This window comes from Mobula birostris, chromosome 7, assembly GCF_030028105.1.
Source record: "Mobula birostris isolate sMobBir1 chromosome 7, sMobBir1.hap1, whole genome shotgun sequence".
Classification (NCBI taxonomy): domain Eukaryota; kingdom Metazoa; phylum Chordata; class Chondrichthyes; order Myliobatiformes; family Myliobatidae; genus Mobula; species Mobula birostris.
Genome location: NC_092376.1, coordinates 104,242,902 through 104,270,266, shown reverse-complemented (window position 1 = coordinate 104,270,266; position 27,365 = coordinate 104,242,902). Strand labels below are relative to the sequence as shown.

The window sequence follows — 27,365 nt, the reverse complement described above, 5'->3', positions numbered from 1 at the left end:
AAGAATATGCAAAGAAATACAAAATCATGATTGTTAAAATCTTTCAAAAAGTAAGCCTTCTAAGAAACAATATGCTGCAGCCAACGTTAACTATGAACCATAGCACTTTCAAATTCAGATGAACAATTTTAATTGGAATAAAATTAACATTAATCCATAAAAAATGAATACTATCATCCCCTCAGACCTCATCAATAAACCTCAAAACCTTGGCCTCAATACCTCCTTGTGCAATTAGATCCTTGATTTTCTCACTTGGAGACCCCAGTCAATTTGGATTGGCTACAGTATTTCCACAATCTCCATCAGCACAGGTGCACCACAAAGCTGTGTGCTTAGCCCCCTGTTCTACTTGCTTTACAATTATGACTGTGGGGCTAAGTACAGCTCCAATGTCATAGTCAAGTTTGCTTACGTCACCACTGTCATTGGCCGAATCAAAGATGGTGACAAATTGACATATAGGAGGGAGACTGAAAATCCGGCTGAGTGAGGTCATAACAACAACCTCTTGCTCAATGTCAGCAAGGCCAAGAAGCTATTTATTGACTTCAGAAGGAGGAAAGCATAGTCTATGAGCCAGTCCTCATTGGGGGATCAGAGCTGGAGAGGGTCAGCAACTTTAAATTCATCAGTGTTTTCATTTCAAAGGGCCAGTCCTGGGCCCAGCACTTAAGTGCAATTACAAAGAAAGCACGGCAGTACATCCACTTCCTTAGAAATAGGCGATGATTCAGCATAAGATCTAAAATTTTCAAAAACCTCTACAGATTTGTGGTGGAGAGTATATTGACTGGCTGCATCATAGCCTGGTGTGGGAACACCAATGCCCTTCAGTGGAAAAGCCTACTAGTAGTGGATATGGCTTAGTCCATCACAGGTAAACCCCTCCCTACTACTGACCACATCTACATGGAACACTGTCTCAGAAAAGCAGCAGGGACCCCCTCCACTCAGGTCATGCTCTCTTCTCACTGTTGCCATCAGGAAGAAGGTACAGGAGCCTCAGGACTTACACCACCAATTCAGGAGCAATTATTACCCCTCAACCATCAGGTTCTTTAACCAGAGGGGATAACTTCACTGAACTGTTCCCACAACCTATAAACTCACTTTCAAAGGCTTTTCATCTTATGTTCTCAATATTTATTGCTCATTTATTTATTATTTCTTTTTATTCTTCCTTTTTGTGTTTGCAGTTTATTGTTTTTCGCACCCTGGTTTTCTGAGCTTTTGGTTCAGTCTTTCATTGATTCTATTATGGTTATTGGATTTATTGAGAATGCTTGCATGAAAATGAATCTCAAAGTGTATATGGTCACAAACAGTGTATGTACTTTGATGATAAATTCATTTTGAACTTTGAAATTAACCAAAATATAAGCACATGCTTGCAATGGGACAAAAGTGATGTACTTCATTGCATATGAATGCAAGAATCACAGGAAGTGAAAATGATGTGGCACTTAATTACCAAGAGTATGAAATAAGATCATCGCTGTAGAGATGAGGGATTTCTGAAAGTGCTCAAAGCTTTTAGTGAAAAGCAATCTGATTTGCAAAATGCCTGGTATAGTGATTTCCCTTCTTGAGTAATGGGTTGCGTTTTTGTCCTACAAGTAAAGTAGAATTAAGTCATAACAATTGTTTAAAGTGTTAAATTACGAATCCTAGGAGAATGAATCACAAACAGAATCCATGATGTGGGTCTGATTACAGTAAACATTGGGATGTAACAGGTTAACTTTGCAAAAAGATATTCTATAAAGATGAAGGTCTTTCTTTGCATTATCTATACACATTCCTCAAATACTGCTGAATTTAGAAGGATCCATAATAAAAATCTAGATTTAATATCAGTGGCAAGACCCACTTCATAGCGTCATTCAGCATGAGCACTGGCCCTTCAGCCCACCAAATTCATGCTGACCATCAAGCACCCATTTATTCATGCAAACACGAGGAAATCTGCAGATGCTGGAATTTCAAGCAACACACATAAAAGTTGCTGGTGAATGCAGCAGGCCAGGCAGCATCTCTAGGAAGAGGTACAGTCGACGTTTCGCGGCCGAGACCCTTCGTCGGGTCTAACTGAAAGAAGAGCTAGTAAGAGATTTGAAAGTGGGAGGGGGAGGGGGAGATCCAAAATGATGGGAGAAGACAGGAGGGGGAGGGATGGAGCCAAGAGCTGGACAGTTGATTGGCAAAGGGGATATGAGAGGATCATGGGACAGGAGGCCTAGGGAGAAAGAAAGGGGGGGGGGGAAGCCCAGAGGATGGGCAAGAAGTATAGTGAGAGGGACAGAGGGAGAAAAAGGAGAGAGAGAAAAAGAATATGTGTGTGTGTGTGTGTGTGTGTGTGTGGGTGTATAAAATAAATAAATAACGGATGGGGTACAAGGGGGAAGAGGGGCATTAACAGAAGTTAGAGAAGTCAGTGTTCATGCCATCAGGTTGGACGCTACCCAGATGGAATATAAGGTGTTGTTCCTCCAACCTGAGTGTGGCTTCATCTTGACAGTAGAGGAGGCCATGGATAGACATATCAGAATGGGAATGGGATGTGAAATTAAAATGTGTGGCCACTGGGAGATCCTGCTGTCTCTGGTAGACAGAGCATTCTATTTATTCATTCTATTTTTATTCTCTTCACTTCCCCTCAGATTCTAACATTCAGCTACACACTGGAGGTAATTTACAGGAATTGACTACTCTATCAATCGTCACAACTTTGGAATGGAAAATGAAGCATTATTATAAACCCAGGTGGTAAACAGGGAGAAAATTCAAACACTTGAGGTTAAGATTGAAGCCAAATTACTGGAGCTACGGAGAGCAGCTCTACTGGATCAGCCACTGTGTCCTCCACTTACTTGGAGTAAACTGAATAGAAACTTATCTACAGTCAAATGCAGAATTCTAGAACTTGCTGTAAAGTATGTCATATTTCTTCACTGAAACAGCAGTTATACTGAATACAACGTAAGAATACTATTACCCCAATAAACATATCAGAAAATCTTACGGAAATTGAATTTTAATATAAGAAGTGATGATTACGGACAAAGAATTTCACTCTAAGTCTGGATTCAGTTAATGAATGTCAAAGATTTAAAATAATACGCACATTTGACATACCGTCCAATTTTACTTAACTTTTTATCTTACTCCCTTAATTCTGGCCTTTACCTCAAAAGTTGGTTTAGTTTCCTCGTCAAGATTTATTGTAATTTACTCTTCCTGGTTGAGACTCTGAGCACTTGAATGAAGATCCACCAGTCCCATTGGTTAAGAGTCTTGCCATTCTTGTTTGGCTCACACTCATTACAAATACTCTGAATAAGGCACTTAAAGATCAATAAAAACTTAAAAGCACAAATACATAGTACCATTACCACTTCACTGAGAGTGGAAACATTCATACTTTGAAAATGGTTGAAAAGATTCCTCCTGATATGAGGACTGAGCTGCCAGTTTCAGTGAAAGGATCTGCAGATGCAGGTATCCAATCACAGGAATATTGGGAAGCTATTAAGAATCTGGACTAAGTGAACTTGCTATTGAATTCTTTCTTTCCCGCTAACTCTTCACAGATGAGCTGATGTGTATACTGCTGCCTTGCATATTGTTTCTCCCTTTATTTCACCTTGACCAAATATAATGCGTACTGTAAAGCAGCACACTCTGGTGCTGAATACTGAAAGGTAGGCAGAGAAAGCTCCTTTATAGCAAAGCTAATGTGGTTTCCACGTAGACTCAACAAAGAGAGAAAAGATTAAATATGAAGGTAAGCTAGCCAATAATATAAAAGAGGACACCGGAAGTTTTTTCAGATAAATAGAGAGTAAAAGAGAGGCAAGAGTGGCTTGGGAAGCTGAATGGTCTGAAGGGAGATAAGTCACCTAGACTAGAAGGACTTCACCCTAGAGTTCTGAAAGAGATGGCTGAAGAGATTGTGGAGGCATTTGTAATGATCTTTTAAGAATCACTAGATGCTAGGATGGTTCTTGTAGAATGGAAAATTGCAACTGTCACTTTACTCTTTATGAAGAGAGAGAGGCAAAAGACAGTAAATTATAGGCCAGTTAGCCTGACTTCAGTGGCAAGATGTTAAGAGTCCATTTCTTAAAGGATGAGGTTTTGGGGTACTTGGAGCCACACAATAAAACAGACAGAAGTCAGTATTATTTCCTTAAGGGGATATTTTGACTGACAAATATGTTAGAATTCCTTGAGGAAATAACAGACAGAATAGACAAAGGAGTTTGTGGATGTTGTTTTCTTGGACTTCCAGAAGGCCTTTGACAAAGTGCTGCATATGAGGCTGTTAAACAAGCGCCCATGGAACTACAGTAATGATACCAGCATGGACAGAAGATTGGCTGTATGGCAGAACGCAAAAGAGTGGGCCTTTTCAGGTTGGCTGTCGATGACTAGTGATGTTCCGCAGGGGCTGTTGTTGGGTCCACTACTTTTCACATTATATGTTAATGATCTGGACAATGGAATTGGGGGCTTTGTGGCTCAATTTGCGGATGATACAGATATAGGTGGAGGAACAGGTAGTATTAAGGAAGCAGGGAGTCTGCAGAAGGACTTGGACAGAACCAGAAAATACGCAAAGAAGTGGCAGGTGGAACACAGTGCAGGGAATGTAGGGTCTTGCACTTTGGTGGAAGGAATAAATGCGTACATTATTTTGTAAATATGGAACAATTTCAGAAACCAGACTTGGGAGTCCTATTGTAGGATTCTCTAAATTTTAACTTGCAGGTTGAGTTGTTAGAAAAGAAGGCAAATGCAATGCCTTAATTTCAAGAGGACTAGAATATAAAAGCAGGAATGTAATGCTGAGACTTTACGAGGCATTTGTCAGAATGCACTGTGAACAGTTTGGGTCCCTTATCTAAGGAAGGAGGTGCTGGCATTGGAGAGGGTCCACAGGAGATTCAGGAAATGATCCCAAGAATTAAAGAGATAATGTATGAGGAGTGCTTGATGGCTCTGAGCCTGTACTTGCTAGAGTTTGGGAGCGGGGGGTGGAGGATCTAATTGAAGACTACTTAATATCGAAAGGCTTAGATAGAGTGGACGTGGAAAGTATGTTTCCCATAGTGGTAAAGTCAAGAACAAGGGGGCACAGCCTCAGAATAAAAAGAAATCTCTTTAGAACAGAGGTGAGGAGGAATTTCTTTATCCATAGGGTGGTGAATCTGTGCAATTCATTGCCAAAGATGGCCTTAGATGCCAAGTCATTGGGTGTATTTAAATTATATTCCAAATGTTTTGGAAAGATGGCAGGAGGATGGAGTTGTGGTAAACTAATTCTCATGTCAGAGCAGACCCGATGAGCTGAATGGTCTAATTCTGCTCACGTCTTATGAATTTATACTTAGACTTAAAACTTTATTGTCGCCAAACAATTGATATTAGAACGTACAATCATCACAGTGATACTTGATTCTGTGCTTCCCACTCCCTGGATTACAAATCGATAGTAAATATTAAAAATTTAAATTATAAATCATAAATAAAAAATAGAAAAATGGAAAGTAAGGTAGTGCAAAAAAACCGAGAGGCAGGTTGGGCTATTTGGAGGGTACGGCCCAGATCTGGGTCAGGATCCATTCAGAAGCCTTATCACAGTTGGAAAGAAGCTGTTCCCAAATCAGGCCGTATGAGTCTTTAAGCTCCTGAGCCTTCTCCCGGAGGGAAGAGGCACAAAAATTATGTTGGCTGGTTGGGTCGTGTCCTTGATTATCCTGGCAGCACTGCTCCAACAGCGTGCAGTGCAAAGTGAGTCCTCAGACGGAAGACTGGTTTGTGTGATGTGCTGCGCCGTGTTCAAGATCTTCTGCAGCTTCTTCCGGTCTTGGACGGGACAACTTCCACACCAGGTTCTGATGCACCCTAGAAGAATGCTTTCTACGGTGCATCTATAAAAATTAGTGAGGGTTTTAGGGGACAGGCCAAATTTCTTAGACCTCTGATTAGAGCGAGGAGTCATTTAAACAGACTATCCTCAAGGGTAGTGTGGTTCATGAAAGGACAGAGATTCACCTTTAATTTGGTGATCTTGGGGGATATATTCATTTTTCCTAACTGTTCAACAGAGGTTATCATTGCATGTAAACACGTGATGCCATTAGGCTTGCAAATAAAGCCAAGAAAATAACATGCACAAGTGGCTGAACTATACATAGAAGTGCTCTGCCCAAGTTCCCAATGGGCATGGTGCCACCTTGAAATATTCAGTTCTGTGATCTCCCCAGCCAAAATTGCTTCCACGTGCATTTGCTTATGAAAAATGGGTGCTATTGGAACCAGTTCTTGGGCTTGCATTCTGTCCAGCATCCTTAGAATCCGTCAATTTGCCTATCGCACCAACAGGTCAACAGAGGACGCCATCTCCATGGCACTTCACTCTGCCCTGACCCACCTGGACAGCTACAACTCTTACATCAGAATGCTGTTCACTGACTTTAGTTCAGCATTCAATACTGTGATCCCCTCCAAGATGATCGCCAAACTTTGCCAGCTTGGTATCAGCTCATCCCTTTGCAATTGGACCTTGGACTTTCTGACTAACAGACCCCAATCAGTTAAGTTAGACAACCTCTCCTCCTCCACTCTCACCCTGAACGCTGGCGTGCCTCAAGGCTGTGTGCTGAGCCCTCTTCTGTACTCCCCTTTCACCTATGACTGCGTTCCTGTGCATGGTTCTAACTCCATAATCAAGTTCACAGACGACACCACAGTGGTTGGTCTGATCAGAGGGGATGACGAGGTGGCCTACAGGGACGAGGTCCAGCACCTGGCCGCGTGGTGTGCCGACAACAACCTGGTTCTTAACACCAGAAGACCAAGGAGATCATTGTGGACTTCAGGCGTGCTAGGAGCCACGCTCATGACCCCACCTACATCAATGGAGCTGTAGAGGAGCATGTATCAAGCTTCAAATTCATTTCTGCCCACATTTTCAAGGATCTCACCTGGTCCCTGATCTCCTCCATCCTGATCAAAAAAGGCGAAACAGCGCCTTTATTTCCTGCGGAGCATCAAGAAAGCTCACCTCTGTCCCAGGATACTGATGGACTTTTACCATTGTACCATTGAGAGCATACTCACCAACTGCATCTCAGTGTGGTATGGCAATTGTCCTGTATCGGACCACAATGCACTCCAGCGTGTGGTGAAAACTGCCCAGCAGATTATCGGCACCCAATTGCCCACCATTGAGAACATTTACCATAAACGCTGCCTGGGCAGGGTGAAAAGCATTATCAGGGATGCATCTCACCCTAACCAAGGACTTTTTACTCTCCTCCCATCCAGTAGGCGCTACAGGAGCCTCCGCTCCTGCACCAGCAGGCTCAGGAAGAGTTTCTTCCCTGAGACTGTGACCCTGCTGAACCTCACATCACAGCACTAAGCAGTATTGCATCCGTATTGTACTGTCTCAGTATTTTTACATTTGTGTGCTGTAGCACTTACCTTTTATTTGCAATTATTTTGTAAACAACACTATTCTTTGCATTTCTGGTTAGATGCTAACTGCATTTCATTGGCTTTGTATCTGTACTCAGCATAATGACAATAAAGTTGAATCTAATCTAATCTAAATATATTATTCATAAAACAATCTGTTTCTTAAATATTCATAATTATCTAAATAAATATCAGAAGATCACCACCAAACAAATCTTTAAAATGCCTTTCACAAGGCCCTTGGTGCAATTATTGCCCATGTTCTTACGAGAACGGTAGGAACCCAGCACACTTACACTGCTTGACTTTAAACTGCTACACAATAACCACAAGTTCAGGGCTCCTGGATATTTATTGCTGAAAGTAGGATGCTGAGCAAACTGCTGTCTTTGTAAAATGATTAACATCAGGACTACACTGAATTCATATAAGGCTTGTAAACAATACATTATATTTAATTAATACAGATAGATAGAAGTACCTGCTTCAGTAGGAGGCACAGTAAGAGGAACATTTATAGTGTTGATCTTCAAGGATGGGTCCACTTGTGTCTGTAATCTAATGTCACTTATTTTGTTTGTTGCTATTGGTCCAGTTAATTTGGTGAATTTGACCACTTCACATGTTGAAGGTGAACCTTGAATCTGCAGTTTGATTCCAGGTGGAAGTGAGTGTAAAGTTATCGGAAGTTTCAGATCCGTTTGTTGTGACCTATCTGTTCCATTCAGATCCTTCAGGAATAATAAATCTTTAGCTTGCTGAGTTCCCCTGTTGGAACTAGAAAGTTTATAATGCTCATCTTCTATTTTTATCTTTTCAGTCACGTGTTGGTCAGCAATATTTTGATTGCTAAAATCCTTTCTTGAGCTTAACCCTGAAACAAACTTATTTTCACTCTGAAAAATAAATGGAACATGTCAGAATTGTTATAATTATTTTAATATTTAATCTATCTTATGCTTTCACAGATTGAAACCATTCCAGTGGCATAGAGAACATTAATGATTTCCCCGAAAAGATAAGGAGCTTCCAGATTCTATTCCTTGACTGCAATGTGTGAGCTAAGCCCTCAGCGAATAAATAAGGGGTTCATATCAAAATCTTCAGCTTACAGCCGGGAAAAATAAAATCAGTCAGAATTCTCCCCCATAGTTGCTCTGGTTAGAAATTGGATGTGTACAGATGTTTTGAAAAGAACACAATGAGAGTCAGCTATGATGTGCCCTGTTAGTTGAAAAGTTTGCAAAGATTCACAGCTGAAATTTGCACATGCAGGATATTCATGCAACTGTTTACCAGTAAAAGCTGAAACAACCAGGATTGGAAGAGACACAAAAGCTTTGCTTTGCTTTTTTGCAAGACATTATAGAACAGGAAGCTACACACACACAAATGCTGGAGGAACTGAGCATGTCTGACAGCATCTACAGTATGGAGGGGAACAGGAAGTACCTCATTGTTGACATCCAAAACAATCAGCCTCATAATAGAAACAATGCAATAGCAGTAGAACCAGAAGATGCTAACAGATGTGAATTTCATATGCAGTCGAGTTTGGTGTCATATGCATTTGTACATGTGTGCACAGAAACACTGAAAACTTAATTGCAGCAGCATCACTGGTAGTTTGCATAATATAATCATAATAAAGGCAAAAGGTAAAACAGCAGCAAAATGTCTAAATCCTAATTCTAACCCTAATTTCCAGGGCTTATTCACCCAATTGTTCAACATAATCATAAATACGAATACCCAGAGATATTTCTCGGAATGCTAATATGCTAAGTGCCAATACAATTTTTTGTGATAAACTTTACCATATCTGGAGCTTCTGAATATGGTCCAATGGAGGAAGTAACAAAGGTTCACCAGCTTGACTCCTTGGTGGGGAAGACACTGTTCTGTAGTTAATATTTAAGTAATATTTGAGTTATTTTGTAAATATATTGGTTGATTAAGTATTTCTGTTCTTTAAATAATTCATTACGGTTTATACATATAAATTATTGCATACATTATCACATGACCACATGATACGTGGGCACCTCACTTAAAGTAAACATGGTTCAACACATATTCCTGGATCTTGTGAAACTTGCAGAAAATGCAACAAAGTAGGGCACATACAAAGAGCATGTTGGGCTGACAAAAATAAATGGACTGCACAGGGAAGAGAAAAAGCTAACACTTTCAGAAGGAACACTAATCTGCATGCTGTTGATGAAAAATCTGATAAATGAGAGTGACACAGGACTGAGTAGCCTTGAGATTTATAATATAAAAACTAGCAACAGACAAGCAATATGGTTTACACACCAGAAGTGAATGGCAAATTAATTAAAATGGAATTAGCACTGGTTCAGCTGTTTCAGTCATTCCACAAAATGAGCTTGAATGGCATTTCACTGATACCAAACTGATGCCTGCAGATATTCAACTAAGAACTTATACTGGAGGAAAGATAACTCCTGTGGGAATGAGATTTGCCACTATGAAAGACAACAACCAAGAAGCCACATTGGGCTTCTATGTGGTAAAAACAGGACGACCAATGTTGTGGGGACATGAGTGGCTGAAGCAACTACAACTTGATTGGAGATCCATCCACTATTTGCATGCTACAACTGTCTCCATGCTGTACACCATGAACTGTTCCCCAACAGAGAACAAACAGGCATTGGTGCCAACCTCTGTGCCTCTGGTTGGAAAGCATATTGGACCAGGAAAGGGTACTGCTGACCAGAGGAATTCTGGAATAGATGAAAGCAATGGTCTGACTACATCAGTTTTTGTAGGCAAGATATCTGAGAAAGCTTCTGATATGTTAATCAGGCAGTTACCTGTGAAATATGGCTTGGTTTTAAGCTAGAAGAGAGTTCAAGGAGATTCAGGAAAGTTGCAAGTACTTGGCTTTTGTGAGTATAGAGAACCAGAATCTACTCTGCATGCATTAAGGTGATTGCATGAACTTCAAGTAGGATACAAAAAGCTTCTTGTAAAAGTAGATGCAAACACCAAAGCCAAACTGGATGAACGGAAGGCAAAAATAAAGGAATCAATGAAGATGCAAAAATAGAGGATTCATCAGATGACATTGCGAATAGGGAACCAAGAGGAGAGATCAGATTGTAAAGGGAGCAATAGAAGGATCGGAAAGGTACGTGGCATCCGGAGTTTCTCCGGTTAGCGGATAATTTCCCTCCACGCCTCTCTGACGTAGTGGGAAACCACGTACGAGGTAAGTTACAGCAGTGGTTTGCCACTGCCTTCTGCCGGGTGAGTTTCCAAAGAGATCACCAGCTCGTAACCCAGCACGGATGGAAAGCGTGCAGGGGAGCCGGCCGGATTCAAACTCGGGACTTTCCGTCCCAAAGTGTGGCGCTGATGCCACTATGCCACCAGCTGGGTCTAATAGAAGGGTTAATAAGAGAATATTCCAGTGAACTAAATGCACCTTCCCAAGGTGAAGATCCACAAACTAGAAGAAGAAGGAAGAAGATGAAAGCTGGCTATCACTGTCAGAACCACTTTCTGCAGTCTCAGAGTCAACTCCTACAACCACCATGGAGGAGGCTGAAGAAGCCGAGATTGTTTTCACAACCACAAATCTCATCTGCCAAGCAGAGTGGCCCCTTGTTAGGAAAGGTATTATTCCACAAGAGTAAGAAAGCCTCCACAGCGATTAACTCTTTCAGCCTGAATGGGACAATTTAAAATATACAACACTATGGATTGCTGTATATAGTAGTTGCATTATATAATAATAATGCAATTCTATTGAGTTGGAGTTTATAGCTATGCAGGAAGGACTCCTGTGTATTTAATATTTAAGTAATATTTGAGTAATATTGTAAATAAATTGTTTGATTAAGCATTCGTGTTCTTTAAATAATTCATTACGGGTTATATGTATAAATACATGGATTACATACATCATCACACTGCCATGTGATACATGGGCGCCTCGCTTAAAGTAAACCTGAAGTTAACCACATATTCCCAATTCCCATGTCTTCCTTTGGATTAGTTTAATGTTTTGCAGTTACAAAACATAACATTGGCACGAAACGTTTACCTTAGGAACAAAGATTATAGGGACAGGGCTTGCGCTATCTTTAGTTGAGAAGAATGAATAATAATATCACTGAAATATTCAAAAATCTTCTGGGCTTGACAGGGCACATGAAGAAATTATGTTCAAACAGGCAGGGATGTCTAGAACAAAGGGTCACAACACAAAATGAGGGGTTGGCCATACTGGAGAGAGATGAGAAAAACATTTCTTGACCCAGAGGATGTTGTGTCTTAGAACTCTCCGTCTATAAGAGCTATGGAGTGTCATATGCAACGTATGTTCGGGTAGATCTCAGTAGATTTTTGGATATTAAGATAATAAAGGAATAAGGGGCTAGTGCAGTAAAGTGGTACTGGTGTAAGATATCAGCCACAATCTATGTTGGATGATAGACTAACGGCTAGGGTGTATCACCTCTAACTTCTATTTATAACGTTCTTTATTCATTGTTCATATATGGTCATTCTAGAATGACCTCCAAAAGTTTCAGTGTTCTGGCAGGCCAGTGTAGTACATACTGCATGTGCATTGTTGGAATGACCATGGGCTCACAAGCCGGCATGGTATTGCCTCTTGTACACAAAAAAAAGTCTCACATGGGCATTGGCTGAATTCAATAATCAATACTATACTTGAGGAGTTATGGAATTAACCAGAATTCCTATTTTATGTTTTGGAACTTACAACGATATTTGTCGAATAAAATAATGTGGTTAAGGATCTGGTTCCAAATTCTGTTCCTGATAACTTTTCATCAGAAAGCATTGTAATTGGAGAATGCATGTGTAAAAATACAATTAGTAGTTCAGTAACTATTACATCTGTCCTGTGTGACAAATAGAATCACTTAAAGCCGATTATTTTCGATAGACATGCACATACTGTAGACACTTAGCAATGCTTTTAACTATAAAATCTTTCCATCGCTTGTCAGGTATAGCTACAATTACCAAAGCTTCTTTAAGGGCCTTCAAAATGATAAAATTTAACATCCAAAAAACAAATTAAATGCATGGCATACCCATTATCTTGAGCTTTGGTGTCAAGTAACACACCACCAAAATGTGGGTTTACATCATTCCACTCTTAATCGGACCAAATTTTTTAATTCCAAATCTATGAACATTGTGGGAGTACCTTCACCATGTGAAATGCAACATTCAAGATGACTTATATCACTTTCTGAAGAGTAGGAAAGAATGGCAATGAATGCTAAACTTCATGATGATCCACTATTAGAGAATGATTAAAGGACAAATAGAAATTTATCATGGGATATTTTGCATGGTTAATGGGAGATGCGACAGGACTTTGCTCAGGATTCCCTCAAAGTTAACTTGCAGGTTGAGTTGGTAGTAAGAACGGCAGATTCAATGTTAAGATTTATTTTGATGAGTACAATAGAAAAGCAAGGATGTAGTACTAAGATTTTATAAGGCATTGGTCAGACTGCATTTAGAATATTGTGAGCAATTTTGGGCCACTAATTGAAGAAAAAAATGTGCTGGCCCTGGAGAAGATCCAGAGGAAGTTTACAAGCATGATACAGGGAATGAAAGGTTTAACTATGAGAAGTATTTGATGGTTCTGGGCCTGTACTCAATGGTGTTCGGAAGAATGAGGGCGAATCTTACTGAAATCTACTGAATACCTGGATAGAGGTAATGTTTCCATTAATACAGAGTCTAGGTTCTGAGAGCACAGCCTCAGACTAAATGAATCTCCCTCTGATAACTAACTTCTTCCACAAGAGGGTGTTGAATCTGTGGAATTTATTGCCACAGAGAGCCAAACCATTAGATATATTTAAGGCAGAAATTGATACCTTCTTGATTGGTAAAAGGGTTAAGAGTTGTGGGAGAAGGTGGGAGAAAGGGGATAAAAATATCAACTACTATTTAACGGCAGAAAAAGATAGGTTCTTGACTAGTAAAATGGTTAAGGGTTTATAGGCTGAATGGCCTAATTCTGCTCCTATATCTTATGTATCTTACAGACTTATTACATTTCAGATCCACTTTTGGAGCTTTTTTATGTATTTGTGATTATCAATGAGCCATTGGCAGTATGCAACACTTCAGTTTGGTTTTCTGTCTCAAAGTTTTGGCTCTGTCCCATTAATGATATAAGGTTTAGATGGTCATGTGACTATTACGTACAACTAAAGAACTTGAAGCAATAACCCAGTTTAATTTACCATTCTGATCCTACTTACCTTGATTAAAAGTGAGCTATGTAGTCTTAAACTTTATATTTAAAGCAGTTATCCACTAGATGCATGGGATGATAAAATTAATTTTATCCTATTAAAATGAATTTATCTACCAATTCTGAACCAGCTCAAAGGATGTATGTCTATATCTAGAAAAATTATGTTTGAGAAGGTAGAATATAAATTAGCTCAATACAGCAATAGATAGATATGCATTAAGCCTTCTGAGGTTGCATCATTTTTGAGACTATATCTAAATCTCAACTCCGTTGACTTAACTTTTCTCTATCTCCCAACAAAAATATCCCAATTCAAGTAACTGAGAGCATCCACATTGAATTCTACCATCAAGATGTTTGAGGTAACAGCTGACAAAAGCAACCTTTTTGTGGTTTCTTTGCAAGTTAGAAACATTTAAGACTATCTGTTGTTCAACCATACTAGAGCAACAAAAATCCATTCATAGTCTTACTCTTTACAGTAATGGATGGAAGATATACAAAATGCTAATTTTATTCTAATTTACTGAACAAATATTAAATCTGTCATTTGAACTGAGCATGCTGCTATTTTATAAACAAGCAAGCCAGTCAGCATCTATGGAAAAGGTACAGTCAACATTTCGGACCAAGACCCTTCAGCAGGACCTGCTGAGTTCCTCCAGCTTTTTGTGTACAACACTCTTTTATTCTTTCTTGTTATTGGCTTTAATTAGTGAAATTGTTTATTAGTACACTGTTTCGCTAATAAGAAACATAGCCCAGGAATCTTGATCCAACACCCCCCACCCCAGTTGTACCCTCTCACCCAAATATTTCTACCAGTGTTGAAAATCATCTCTACAATTATATTTTCTATGTGATAGTGAGACTGATCTATGGAGGTTTACCATGGATCTGTATAAGGAAGAATGTTTACATGATAAAAGAAATAATTTCAATTTTATGGAACTTCACATAATTTGGTAGAGTTCATTTTAACATTCAGGGTTCCATTTCTTCACAGTCTCACTGCACAGGATCAAAATGAGCTGCAGAAATAAACTCAGTCAAATCCATCATGGGCAGTAGCCCTCCCAGTATCCAGGATATCTTTAAGGAGTCATGCCTCAAAAAGGCAGCATCCATTATTAATGACCTCCATCACCCAGGACATGTCCACTTCTCATTGCTACTATCAGGGAGGAAGCACAGGAGCCTGAAGGCACATACTCAGTGATGCAGGAACAGTTCTTCCCCTCTACCATCCGATTTCTGAATGGACATTGAACCAATGAAGACTACCTCACCAGTTTCTTTGCACTACTTATTTAATATAACTTTTTAATACATATATATTTTTCTTACTGTAATTCAGTTTTTATTATTTTATATTCCAATCTACTGCTGCCACATAACAACAAATTTCACGACATATGCCAGTGATAATAAACCTGATTCTGATTCTGATTCAAGTACTTCTGCCACACTTACACAATATCCATTCCAATATTTAAACCCATAAACACAGGCAAATGTAAAATCCATATTTTCATAGATTCAATGTTCATGCTGATCCAAATTCCTAAAACTATTTAAGCAGACTTAAGCAAAATTTCCTTTACTGCATGGATGATTTGTATACTTGTTCATTTTCAGTAACAGGATTCTATTGTGTTCTGGGGGAAGGATTTGTGGGAATAACTGATATTGTTATATCCAAGTAGATAGTCAAAACCTAAGCAACGAGTAAGTAGCTGATATTTCAGTTCAAACTCAAGTCTGCAGAGAAAACCACTTGAATGGAGTAACTGTCCATAGGATTGACACAGAAGGAAAAAACATGATCAGTAAGTGATTTGTTTTCCACTGCCTGACCAAAATCAGGATGGAATAGCTCCCATGTACCAAAGTAGTTAACAGGGAAACCATGTCGCATAGACCGAACCACAGGCATTGACAGGAGAAAACCACAATTTTGTTTGCAACAAATCCACCAGTTCTCCTGTATATCATGCCAAGATGATATTTCTATCTGAATATAGCCAGCTGAAGGTTACCTTCAGAGAAATGTAGGGAACCATCCTTTGGCACTGTGATTGTTGTGCCATTCATTCTGACAATGATCCTATGGAGGGTATCTCTAATGATGATTTCTCCAAAAGTTCACAGATGGGTGCATATGTAATCTGTAAATAAAGAAGTATGGAATGAAAAAAGGCCCTTCTGGCCATCAATGCTGTTTCCACAAGCCTTGTGCAATGTTCTATCATGGGTTTTCCACACGTAATTGCTTCAGGGAATGCTCTGCACATCTCTCTCTGGCCTTCAACACCAATCGAGAAACTTTTAGATAATATGATTCTGTCCACATATCTACACATTTCAAACCTAGGTCTGACCAGGCATTATTCCAGCATGGTTTGAAGTTCATTACTATAATATAAACAAATTGAATTATAAATTTGTTCCACATATCCTTTAATTTTTGATAAACTATTTTCCTTTAATTTTGCACTTGCTACTCTAGTTCCAGGTTAGATAGCCTGACTACGTATATTTGCCAACATTCTGAGTGCCACACTTCATTCAGCTATAAAGGTTCTAAGTGTTGCAATCATTTTTACTGCTCTGTTCCCTAGAATTCTTCCCAGTGCATCAATGAAGAAATTCCTTGATTTCATAAGATCTGTTCTGGGTACCTCTACTTTCTTGGAAGTTTGCAAAGATACAGCATGTCATCTTAAACTTTGACAAACTTTGATAGATGTGTGGTGGAAAGTATATTGACTGGTTGCATCACAGGCTGGTATGGAAACCCCAATGCCCTTATACGGAAAAGCCTACAAAAAGTAGTGGATACAGCCTAGTCCATTTCAGGAAAAGGCCTCCCAACCATTGAGCACACCTACAAGCAGCGGAATCACAAAAGAGCTACATCTACCATCAAGGACCCCCGCCATCCAGACTCTGCTCTCTTCTCACTGTTGTCATCAGGAAGAAGACACAGGAACTTCAGGAGCCAGATCACCAGGACAGGAACAACTTTACCGCTCAACCATCAAGGTCTTGAACCAGAGGGAATGACTTCACTCAACTTCACTTGCTCCATCACTGAACTGTTCCCACAACCATTGAATTCACTTTCAAGGGCTCGACATCTGATGTTCTCAAAACTTATTGCTTGATTATATATTATTATTATTATTCATTTTTTCTTACTTTTTGTATTTGCAGTTTGTTGATATTTTGCACGTTGGTTGTTTGTCCACCCTGTCTTTTATTGATTCTATTGTGTTTCTAGTATTTACTGTGATTGCCCTCAAAAAAAGGAATCTCATCTATGTCATATATATACTTTGATAATAAATTTACTTTGAACTTTGAACACAGTATGACATTCCCACTACATCCTAATAGTAAGTTTGGTGAATGACTAAAGAGTTAAATAATTTAATAATCAATGTATGCCTGCAAGTACTTGAAGGTCTTCTATTCGTAACAATCTGACACTGACTAGGTGTGTGCATAAAATGATTATCAATCCAATCTAAGTGCCACTAATCTTACGTCTCCTATGGAAACCAATTTCTGGTTTATTTCATGTTTCTTGTTTTTGATTGCTTGTTTAACCATGTAAAACTTATAACCATTCACTTAGCCAATTCTAGTTGCATTGCTATCAATCATTTACTTCAGTTTTTTAAAAATTCCTTTACAAATATTGACCAAGTTGCATTTGGTATACTTTGCACAGTTTTGCTGTAGGAACAATCTCACTAATCTGGGAAGACTACAAAAAAGATTTGCATGGAGTGTAAGAGGCTAAGGCGTAACTGGACAGAGGCTTATAAAGTCATGAGGTACATCAATAAGGTGAAAGTCACAATACTTTCCCAAGGTTAAAGGAGTCCAAACGTAAAAGGCATGGGCTTAAAGTAAGAGGTCAAAGATTTAAAAGAGCACAAGGGATTCTGCAAATGCTGCAGATTTTGAGCAAGACACACAAAATGCCTAAGAAACTGAATAAATCAGGCAGAATCTTTGGAGAGGAATAAACAGTCAATGGTTCAGTCCAAGACCCTTCGTCGGGGTTTAGATTTAAGGATTTAGATTATGATCAAGATTCAAAAGAAACCTGAAGGGCAACTTCCTCAAAGACGCTGATGAATATCTGGAACAAGCTGCCAGAGGAAATGATAGAAGCCTCACGCAGGCTAATGGGACTAAGTCAGTGGGTCAACTTGGTGAGCATGAACAAATTGGGCCAAGGTGCCTGTTTTGTGTGCTGTATAGCAGTGGGTCTCAAAGTGAGTCAGATTTTGTAGGGGCCACAAGTGAAAAACAAGAAGCTGGGGGCCACAGGACTTTTTGAATGGGCCATGGTAGGTTTACTATTTTAGTGAAATATTACTAAAATAGATAAACAAAAAAGAAATGAATGTATATAATTTATTTGGAACTCTGAATGAAATGAATGGGAAAACATGCTAGATGATTTAAATGAGGCAGCAAAACAGCCTAGCCGTGTGTGTGTGTGTGTGTGTGTGTGTGTGTGTGTGTGTGTGTGTGTGTGTGTGTGTGTGTGTGTGTGTTGGGGGGGGGGCATGTCAATTGTTATCTCTGCTCCTGCTTGACCACAAAGTCCACACCCTGCAGGATGGCCTGCTGAGACCCATACCACATCCATCCACAAATCACAAGTCACTGATTATACAGTCAGCAGGTGGGCGTAACCCAGCAGGATACCCTGCACTGTGATCCACCAGCTAGTGATTATGATTACTGTACTTTGTAGTATAATTATGTTAATGGGGAACCATCTGCATCTAATTCCAACTGAAAGACTGTCAGAAGTTGCCAGGTTTTCCATATCTAACCCTTATCAGAAGGGTTTGTATTTGAAAAACTGAATTTATTAAACGAACAGTTACAAGGGAAAAGATACAATCGCATATCATGCAAAGAGGCTATTACCGTTTTCCTTGGAAAACTCAAACTTTACAGCAGCGCAATTGCCTTCACTAGTCACTTTTAAAATAAAATTGCAATATGGAGATCTGATGGTGTATCTCGATCATTTGAAAGAACTGCACACTAATATGGAATTCTGATTTGTAGCAAACACAATATGGCACAATAAAAAGGTCTGTTTCATTGGCATTGTAGATATTATCCGCACAAGATTTTTGAAGCAACGCGGGGAGTTTTGGAGATTTCCATGTCTCTACACTTATGGAATCAGTACTACCTTCCCTGCCGCATGCTTCCTTGAATTTAATGTAGTGTCTACATTTCCATTGAGACAAGCAACCACCTGTTGCTTTAACACCTTTATGACCCAGCTTCTTAGCTAGCTCCTCTGACTTGTTTTTTAACATTGGTCCACTGACATGTACACCTCATCCAGTTACAATGGAAAACCACTGATTCTGGGCCACTTCAACATCTGGATCCTTACCTTCATGCTTTTGTTTTGGGACGTAATGCCCATTCTTCTCTTGTTTATCTTGCCGATGTATCAAGCATGCAGATGTAGATTTCAGCACTCCAGTTATCTCTGCCAGCTGACGATGAGTGGCGTTAGGCAGATGGTTTTTAATTTGGTCCAGAAGGGTAACTTTTTGGCTAATATCAAATCTTTTCATGGCAAAGTGCCCACAAAAATTCTTAAAGTCAAAATTTTTACAAAATCAAAGTTATCAAACATAACTTCTTTTTGAATTGGCACCTATTGGCCCAAATGGATAACATAACACAAGCACATGACGCAACTGTTCACTCCAGCCACACAAATGCACATGGCTAACCCGTCTCCTGCCCCAATTAAGCGGCATAAAGCAAAGTAAATCTTGGCTATTTTCGCAGTTTGTTTTTTGTTCTTTAAGAGTTGTCCCAAATAAGCATGCATCTGATTCTCTCACTAACTTCAATCAGTTTTGTTCTTCTTGCTCTTAGAATAACCTTCCACAGGTCATATGTGGACTTCTCGTATAGTTCTGGATCATCAGACCTGAACGCCACAAATCTATCCTCAGCAGGCTGTGAATCCACAGCTTTGGGTTTGGGTAAGTTTAGTGCCAACTGTAGCATATTTATTCGATTTGAATAAATACTAACCACTAAATACTGTCCAGCCCATCGACTTAAAGTTGTTCTGTAAGTGCTCCTCTGCCTCCCTTGACCATACCTTGGTCCTCGCTACTGATGCTGCCTATACACCTGGAGTAGAAACACAACCAGGTGATCAGACTTTTCAAATTGTGGGCATGGTATAGCACAATAAGTGTTCTTGATAATGGTTCTTGATAATGGAGAAGTCAAGCGTGTTGGCTTCTCTGGTTCCACAGGGAATATGTTGGTGGTAGTTGGTCAGAGACTTCTTCAAGCTGGTCTGGTTGAAACCCGCGCAATGATAGGGAAGGAACCAGAGTGTGCTGTTTCATGACTGTTGATCATGGTGCGCAGTTCCTCCAGTGCCTGCCTGACATTCACCAGGCAAGAATGTGCATCACTACCAGGATGACAACGGAAAATTCCCTGACAGATGAACTGGATGACATTTGCTGCTGGATGTTCCATGTAAAGTAACAGGACTGATACAGTCCTCATCTGTGCACCTCGAAGAGTTAGTCATGAAACATACTCTGTCTCTTCTACCTTTAAAAGACTCAGCTGTGGATGGGGACAACCTCGGTCTGCAACTTGGCATCTAAAATGGAGAGAGGAGGTATCATGTTACCATGTTCGCATGAAGCAAAGTACACAGTGGTCCCTGTTGACCTTCTGGTACTCCAATCTTGCTCTGAGGTCTTCAATTTGATCTTCCAGAGACTGCACATTCGCCAGCAGGAGTGGCGGTCTAAGGGCTCTGCATTTTAATTATACTTGCAGACCAGCACATTTTCCTCATTTCCTTTTTCTTAAAGGGAACTTACAGTCGTGACCCGAATCTGCAGTCCTCCAGCATCTGCTAATTTTGAGAATTGATAGATTTTTTTGTGTCTTAAAATTATGCTGCTTACTGAAGTACCCATGACTGTGGATTTCTGCTGTAGCAGTCCTAAACAGGAATATTTGATGCTTCCATTCGGAGCTACATGCAGAGTCACTTATCAGCGCCATCTTGAGCTGTACGTTCCCGTTTCCTTCCATCTTTTTCCTGATGTCCATGTCATACTTGCTTTCAATCCAGAGATTACTTATAGGATGTGTGATTACAGGTTTTTCTCTTTGATCCTTTAGTAATACTACAAACGTACATAAGTATTCACATTTAATGGTATTTTAGAATATACCTAAGAGAATAAAACATGCTTTTTCAACACAATACATTGTACTATTTTTCTGTAATTAAAAATGTATTCAGAAAAATATAATACTGTAACAATGTACAAAGAATTCATTGGATCATATGTATAAAATCTAGGCAGTAAATTCCTCCGTCCTGACGAAGGGTCTCAGCCTGAAATGTCGAATGCACCTCTTCCTAGAGATGCTGCCTGGCCTGCTGCGTTCACCAGCAACTTTGATGTGTGTTGGTTGAGTAAATTCCTCTGCCAGTATTAGCAGAGTGGATAGCAAAAATTAGATTTTTGTAACTATAAGTATAACAGTTTTGGTCTCCAAATTTGAGGAAGGACTTTCTAGCTATTGAGGGAGCGCAGCGTAGGTTCACGAGGTTATTTCCCGGGATGGCGGGACTGTCATATGTTGAAAGATTGGAGCAACTGGGCTTGTATACACTGGAATTTAGAAGGATGAGAGGGGATCTGATTGAAACATGTAAGATTATGAAGGGATTGGACATGCTAGAGGCAGGAAACATGTTCCCATTGTTGAGGGAGTCCAGAACCAGAGGCCACAGTTTAAGAATAGGGGGTAGACTATTTAGAACGGAGTTGAGGAAAAACTTTTTCACACAGAGTGTTATGGTTCTGTGGAATGCTCTGCCTCAGAAGGCAGTGGAGGCCAATTCTCTGGATTTTTTTAATAAAGAGTTAGATAGAGCTCTTAAAGATAGCGGAGTCAAGGAATATGGGGAGAAGGCAGGAAAAGGGTACTGATTGTAGATGATCAGCCATGATCACAGTGAATGGCAGTGCTGGCTCAAAGGGCTGAATGGCCTACTCCTGCACCTATTGTCTATAAGTGTATATGCCAGATAATGTCATAGAAGCTGTAACATTACCAAACCTAATTGAATACAACCCTTACCCTTAAACTAATGGGAGCTAATTTGCTGAGGTTGCAATGAGACATTTTATTAATTTGCAAAATAGACAGCAATGTGTACATTAGAAAAAAGCAGCACATATTTTCATAATTTGCAATATCAGCTATGTTAAATCTCCAACTGGCATTGCTGAAACAAGTTAATGCATCAAAAGGCTCAACATTGGAGTTAGTGGCATTAACAAAACTGCTGGATGCATAACGTTAATGCAAATTCATTACAGAACAAAAAACTTAATGTACTTAATTAGACCAATAATTGATGGGAAATGCTGTTTTATATAGACAAATTTACATTAATGATTTGGAGCTACAGACTTAAAAAAAATTGCAGATGACAATACATGCTGCATAAAATAAATGAGGTAAATTACATCAATGCAGATGTGCAAATCAATTTCAATATAGACAAGTGTCACATTTAGTGGGAATAACTGAAAGCCACATACTATGTATTTAATAAGAATGTAATAAGAGGTTAAAAGAAGTAAAGCAGAAAACAGATTGGAGTACAGATGCACAAATCCTAAAAACAACACTGTGTTACCGCCTTTGCAAAAGACAAACTGTAGGATTTCATAAATAACATGATTTATGATACAGATGTGACACACAAACTTAGAGGTCTTTGAAAAACAAAGAATGTGGTGGAGCATAGCACCAGCTCACATAATTGCTCCAAGAAGTTTTATTTAAACATCTTGAAACAACTGATGACATCCAAATCATTACTAGTTTAATAAACTAAATCTAAGTTTATACATGGAAAATGCAAATAATATGGGTTTCCTGCAGAAATTAACATTTTGGAATAAATTAGTAATGAATAATTTAAGACATGCTATGTTAAGTGTAACACACTTGGAAATTAAAAGACTTTTGACATGGTTCTCCAAACTCTCCATAACAGGGGTTTTCCTCATTTTATTTCTCAGTATCTTGTGGATAAGCTAATAGAAATTAATTGCTATGATTAGTCAATTGCTCCTTTATCATGAATTCAATCCAGATGAGTCACTATCATGTTTAAAAGACAATTCCCACATGCCTGCGAAAGTAGTGACATACCCACCCGATGAATCGCTGCCCCTCCCCATTATTGTCAGGATTGCTGATTTTATACTTCCTAAGCCAAAAGAGTTTGTATATTTCATATATGTATGCATTGTCTTCAAATGTCCAACCAGTTAGGTGTGTAGGCACCATTGTCTTCAACTGTTCAGCCAGTACGATATCTTCACCTTACAATCTTCTGTTGAGGATGATTATGGATATCAGCTTCACATTAACACTTCCTAATATTCCTTCTAGTTTCTACAAATTAAGATTTTTTATCTGTCCTTTCTTTCCCACAATGCATGATTTTAAAAAAGGTTTCCAGTTGAAAAAAATTATCTTTTTTTCAACTTAGATGTGTGAATTTCCTGATTACAATGCAATTTCTTATGCACCAGAGAAACTAAGCATATAGGCAGTCATTTTGTTGAGTATTTAGTGTGCAAGCTTAGCCACAAGTTGCAAATGGCTTACCATTTTAACTTAGCACCTTATTCAGATTTTTTACCTTAATGTGCGATAAAATTTTGATAAAGCTTTTCATAGATACCTCATCATTCAATAATATCCCATTACAATTGATCTACATTCATGTTTTAGGAACAACATCTTCACTTCTGCCATCAGGTATTTGAATAGTCCATGAACACTACCTCGCTATCCCTCTTGTGCTCTATCTATCCATCCAGGGTGGCAGTCTGGAGATACAGCTCTACCAAAAGAGGTGTAAGGCACCCTTTCCCTCCGCTAGCCTGCAGGTCACCCTTGGTCAAAGGTGCAGCACAGCTTAGCCCCGTGACCAGGGTTACATGAAGCTATGGGAGCAGGTGGAGAATGGTCGTATGAGCAACTGGTGCATATCACAAGTCATGGTTATGCAGACAATCTCTGAAGAGTATTGTTAATGGCCAGGGTTCACCCATCTTATAAAGGCATTCCCCAGAAGAAGGCCCCTTCTGTACAATTTGCCAAGACCATGATCTCCCTTGTCATATGACACAGCACATAATGAATGAATGACTCTATCTATTAATTTTATGACTTGCACTGTAATGCTGCAACAAAACAACAAATTTCATGACATACATCAGTGATAATAAACCTGATACTGGTCTGAATTGTCTAAAGGACAGATAAAGCACAGCAAAGTATTCTAGTTTGGCTATTGGGAGGAACTAACTTTAGAAAAGGTAAGAAAAACGTTACAAAGATGTTGCAAGGATGAGAAGATTTTAGCAGTTAGGAAAGACAGGATAGACAAATATTGTTAAGTGTAGGCTGAGGGATGCTTAATTGAGGTTATAAATTTGTGATGGGAGAAGGTGAAGAAACTATTTTTCTTGGTAGATATCAATAATGGGGTCTGCGAGAGAATGGGCACACTCTTTCAATCAATATGTTCTTGGACTCAACCATCTGAATATAAAACATCTTCAGTATTCTACTAATTACTTTGGTGAATGAAATGAATAGCTGTATAGTTACAGCATGCTGGTGACATTATATAACTTCTTTAGCATCATCCACTGGGAATGATTTTCTTGGTAAATGTTCTCCGTCTTTGTAATTGTCCAACAAATTGCTTAAGTATATATTTACTTTATTGTGGTAAATATGCTCTACAACACTTGAAAAATTTGTTTGACTTAAACATTGTTGAATGATCATTACAATGACATTTTAATAATGTAATAACTTAGAAGGAATTCTGCTTCTATGTTAAAATTATAGAACCTGGAAAGTGGAACTGAATACTTTACAAAACTACAAATTATTTCTATAGAGCAGTAACAGAAATTGGCAAACTTTCGCTGAGTCAGCAGAAGGATGAAACTTAACTTCTTGTGGACATCAGTTCAAATATAAATGTCAATTGACACATCCAGAAAATACAGTTGCAAACGCACATTAAGCCAAGAGGCAGTGAGCTTGCTTAAGCACAAAATTTTCTTCATGCACTGTATGAACATTCAAAAGCCAATTGATAAAGTACCATAATGACTTATAAATAATGGAAGCTTGTGGAACAAAAAATGTGGAGCTGGACTTAGTGCAGACTGTGCTGCTCCCTCTACACAGGCATTAGAGTTGGTGCACAAAGACAGTATGTGGACTAATAGCGAGTGACTTGTCTTAGTTGCGTTTCTTTTGATCGCAGGACCCTGTTGGTCATTGGTAATATGGAACATTACAAGTCCTGTTGCTGGTTTATTGGCGAATGGTGGGTGCAGATGGCGGGGAACCTGCGTGGCCTCAGTCATAGCAAAGTCTAGGCCTCAAGCTAGTGTTGCCTGTTTGCAACCATCCAACGGAGAAGCATCGGAATCGGTGCCAGAGGTGTAGGTGCTGCCTCCAGCATTCATTCGCATTAGACAAGCTTAATTTGACTGCAGACTGCTGCAACATTCATGGACTTGGGGACTTGGATTTTTTTTGCGTGTGATTCTGTTTTGCTGCTATCTTATATGTTCTATGTGTGCCTTGTATTGTGCAGGCAGCAGGGGAGCTGCATGGCCTCATTCGTAGTGAGAATTAGGCCTCAAGCCACAATGTCATCTGTTTGCAGTTGTCCAGGAGCGAGGTGTGGTGCTGATTTCCATTGTGCGCTCAGCAGAAGACAAGCTACAGTGTTCCATTACAGTCTACTGCAACATCCATGGACTCAGGGACTTTATACTTTTTTGTGTGACTGTATTTTACTGTTATCTTATATGTGCTTTCGACCTGGTTAGCAGAAGAGGCCTCCTCGTACTCCTGAAGAAGATCGGATGCCCTTCAAAGCTGCTGAATCTCATCGCCTCTTTCCATGACGGCATGCAGGGGACAGTACAATTCCATGAGTAATCCTCAGAACCCTTCTCCATCCAAAGCGAAGTGAAGCAGGGTTGTGTCCTTGCCCCGACGCTCTTCGGGATCTTCTTCTCCCTCGTACTATTGTACGCTTTTAGGACATCTGATGACGGGGTGTACATACATGCTAGGTCCGACGGCAAGCTCTTCAACCTTGCACACCTCAGAGCAAAGACCAAAGTGCATTAGGTCCTGATCCGAGAGATACTCTTCGCTGATGATACCGCCCTGACGTCACACACACAGTCTGGTCTCCAGAGGCTAGTCAGTTCCCTGGCACATGCTTGCCAAGAGTTTGGCCTCACCATCAGTCTGAAAAAGACAGAGATCATGGGCCAGGACATCAGCGAAGCCCCCAGCATCAGCATCGGCAACCACACCCTGCAAACGGTAGATGAATTCACCTACCTAAGATCGACAGTCTCCAGCAACCTGTCCCTTGATTTAGAGCTCAACAGGTGAATAGGGAAAGCCGCTGCTGCTATGGCCAAGCTGTCAGAGAGTGTGGAAAAACAAGAAGCTCACCACAGCCACCAAGATTGCAGTGTTCAGAGCCTGCGTACTGAATACTCTTCTCTACGGCAGCGGGAGTTGGACAACCTGCGCACGCCAAGAGCACCGCCTCAACAGCTTCCAACTGCGGTGCCTGCATCGGATCCTGGGCATTTCCTGGAAAGACCGCGTGCCAAACAAGGACGTCCTGGACCCGGCCAGCATGCTAAGCATGTATGTCCTTCTCACACAGCGACGACTGCGCTGACTTGGCCACGTCCACCGCATGCAGGATGGCCACATCCCCAAGGACATCCTATACGGAGAACTCACCGCAGGGTCCCGGCCCGTAGGGCGCCCACGGCTGCATTACAGGGACGTTTGTAAACACGACCTGAAGTCTGCTGACATCAGGGTGGACACTTGGGAAGAGACAGCTGCAGATCACTGCACCTGGCGACAGGCTGTACGTACGGGCATTACCAATGCAGAGGAAAAACCAACTCGACTGTGGTCGGACAGAAGAGAGAGAAGGAAAGCTGCGGCAGTGACTCCCCAGCCACAGCCATCAGCCTTCGCGTGCAGCAGCCGTGCCAAGGACTGCCGCTCAAGAATCGGCTTATTCAGCCACAGCCGACGCTGTTCCACACCCAAATAAGTCCTAAACCGGGCGCATCCATTGTCTACTTAGACAGACAGAGCCATTATTATTATTATATGTGCTATATGTGCCTTGTGCTGTGTATGACTGGTGGTAATGTGTTTTGCACCTTGGCCCCAAAGTAACACTGTTTCATTTTGCTGTATTCATGTATGGTTGAATGATAATTAAACTCGAACTTAGCCCATTATTTGTTCAGCAGTTCGTTCATTCCCTTTTCCAGTAGGTCTGAAAGTTGCTTCCCTTAGTGCACATCTACTTTTCTTTCAAAACCTTAATCGATTCTGTCATGTTTTGTAACTCCAAAAACATAAAACT

At 40.0% G+C, this 27,365-nt stretch overlaps 1 protein-coding gene across 1 annotated transcript in view; it reads right to left on the bottom strand.

Moving 5' to 3' along the window:
- LOC140200949 (transcription factor SOX-30-like) overlaps positions 1-26,546 on the bottom strand; it is a 55,956-nt gene extending 29,410 nt beyond the window's left edge. The window contains exons 1-4 of the mRNA XM_072264594.1: positions 26,420-26,546; positions 20,891-21,003; positions 19,168-19,422; positions 7,970-8,384 (exon numbers count right to left, since the gene is read on the bottom strand). Coding sequence (XP_072120695.1) covers positions 7,970-8,384; positions 19,168-19,422; positions 20,891-21,003; positions 26,420-26,546 — 910 coding nt within the window. The remainder of the gene's footprint in view (positions 1-7,969; positions 8,385-19,167; positions 19,423-20,890; positions 21,004-26,419) is intronic.
- Between the last annotated feature and the right edge of the window lie 819 nt (positions 26,547-27,365).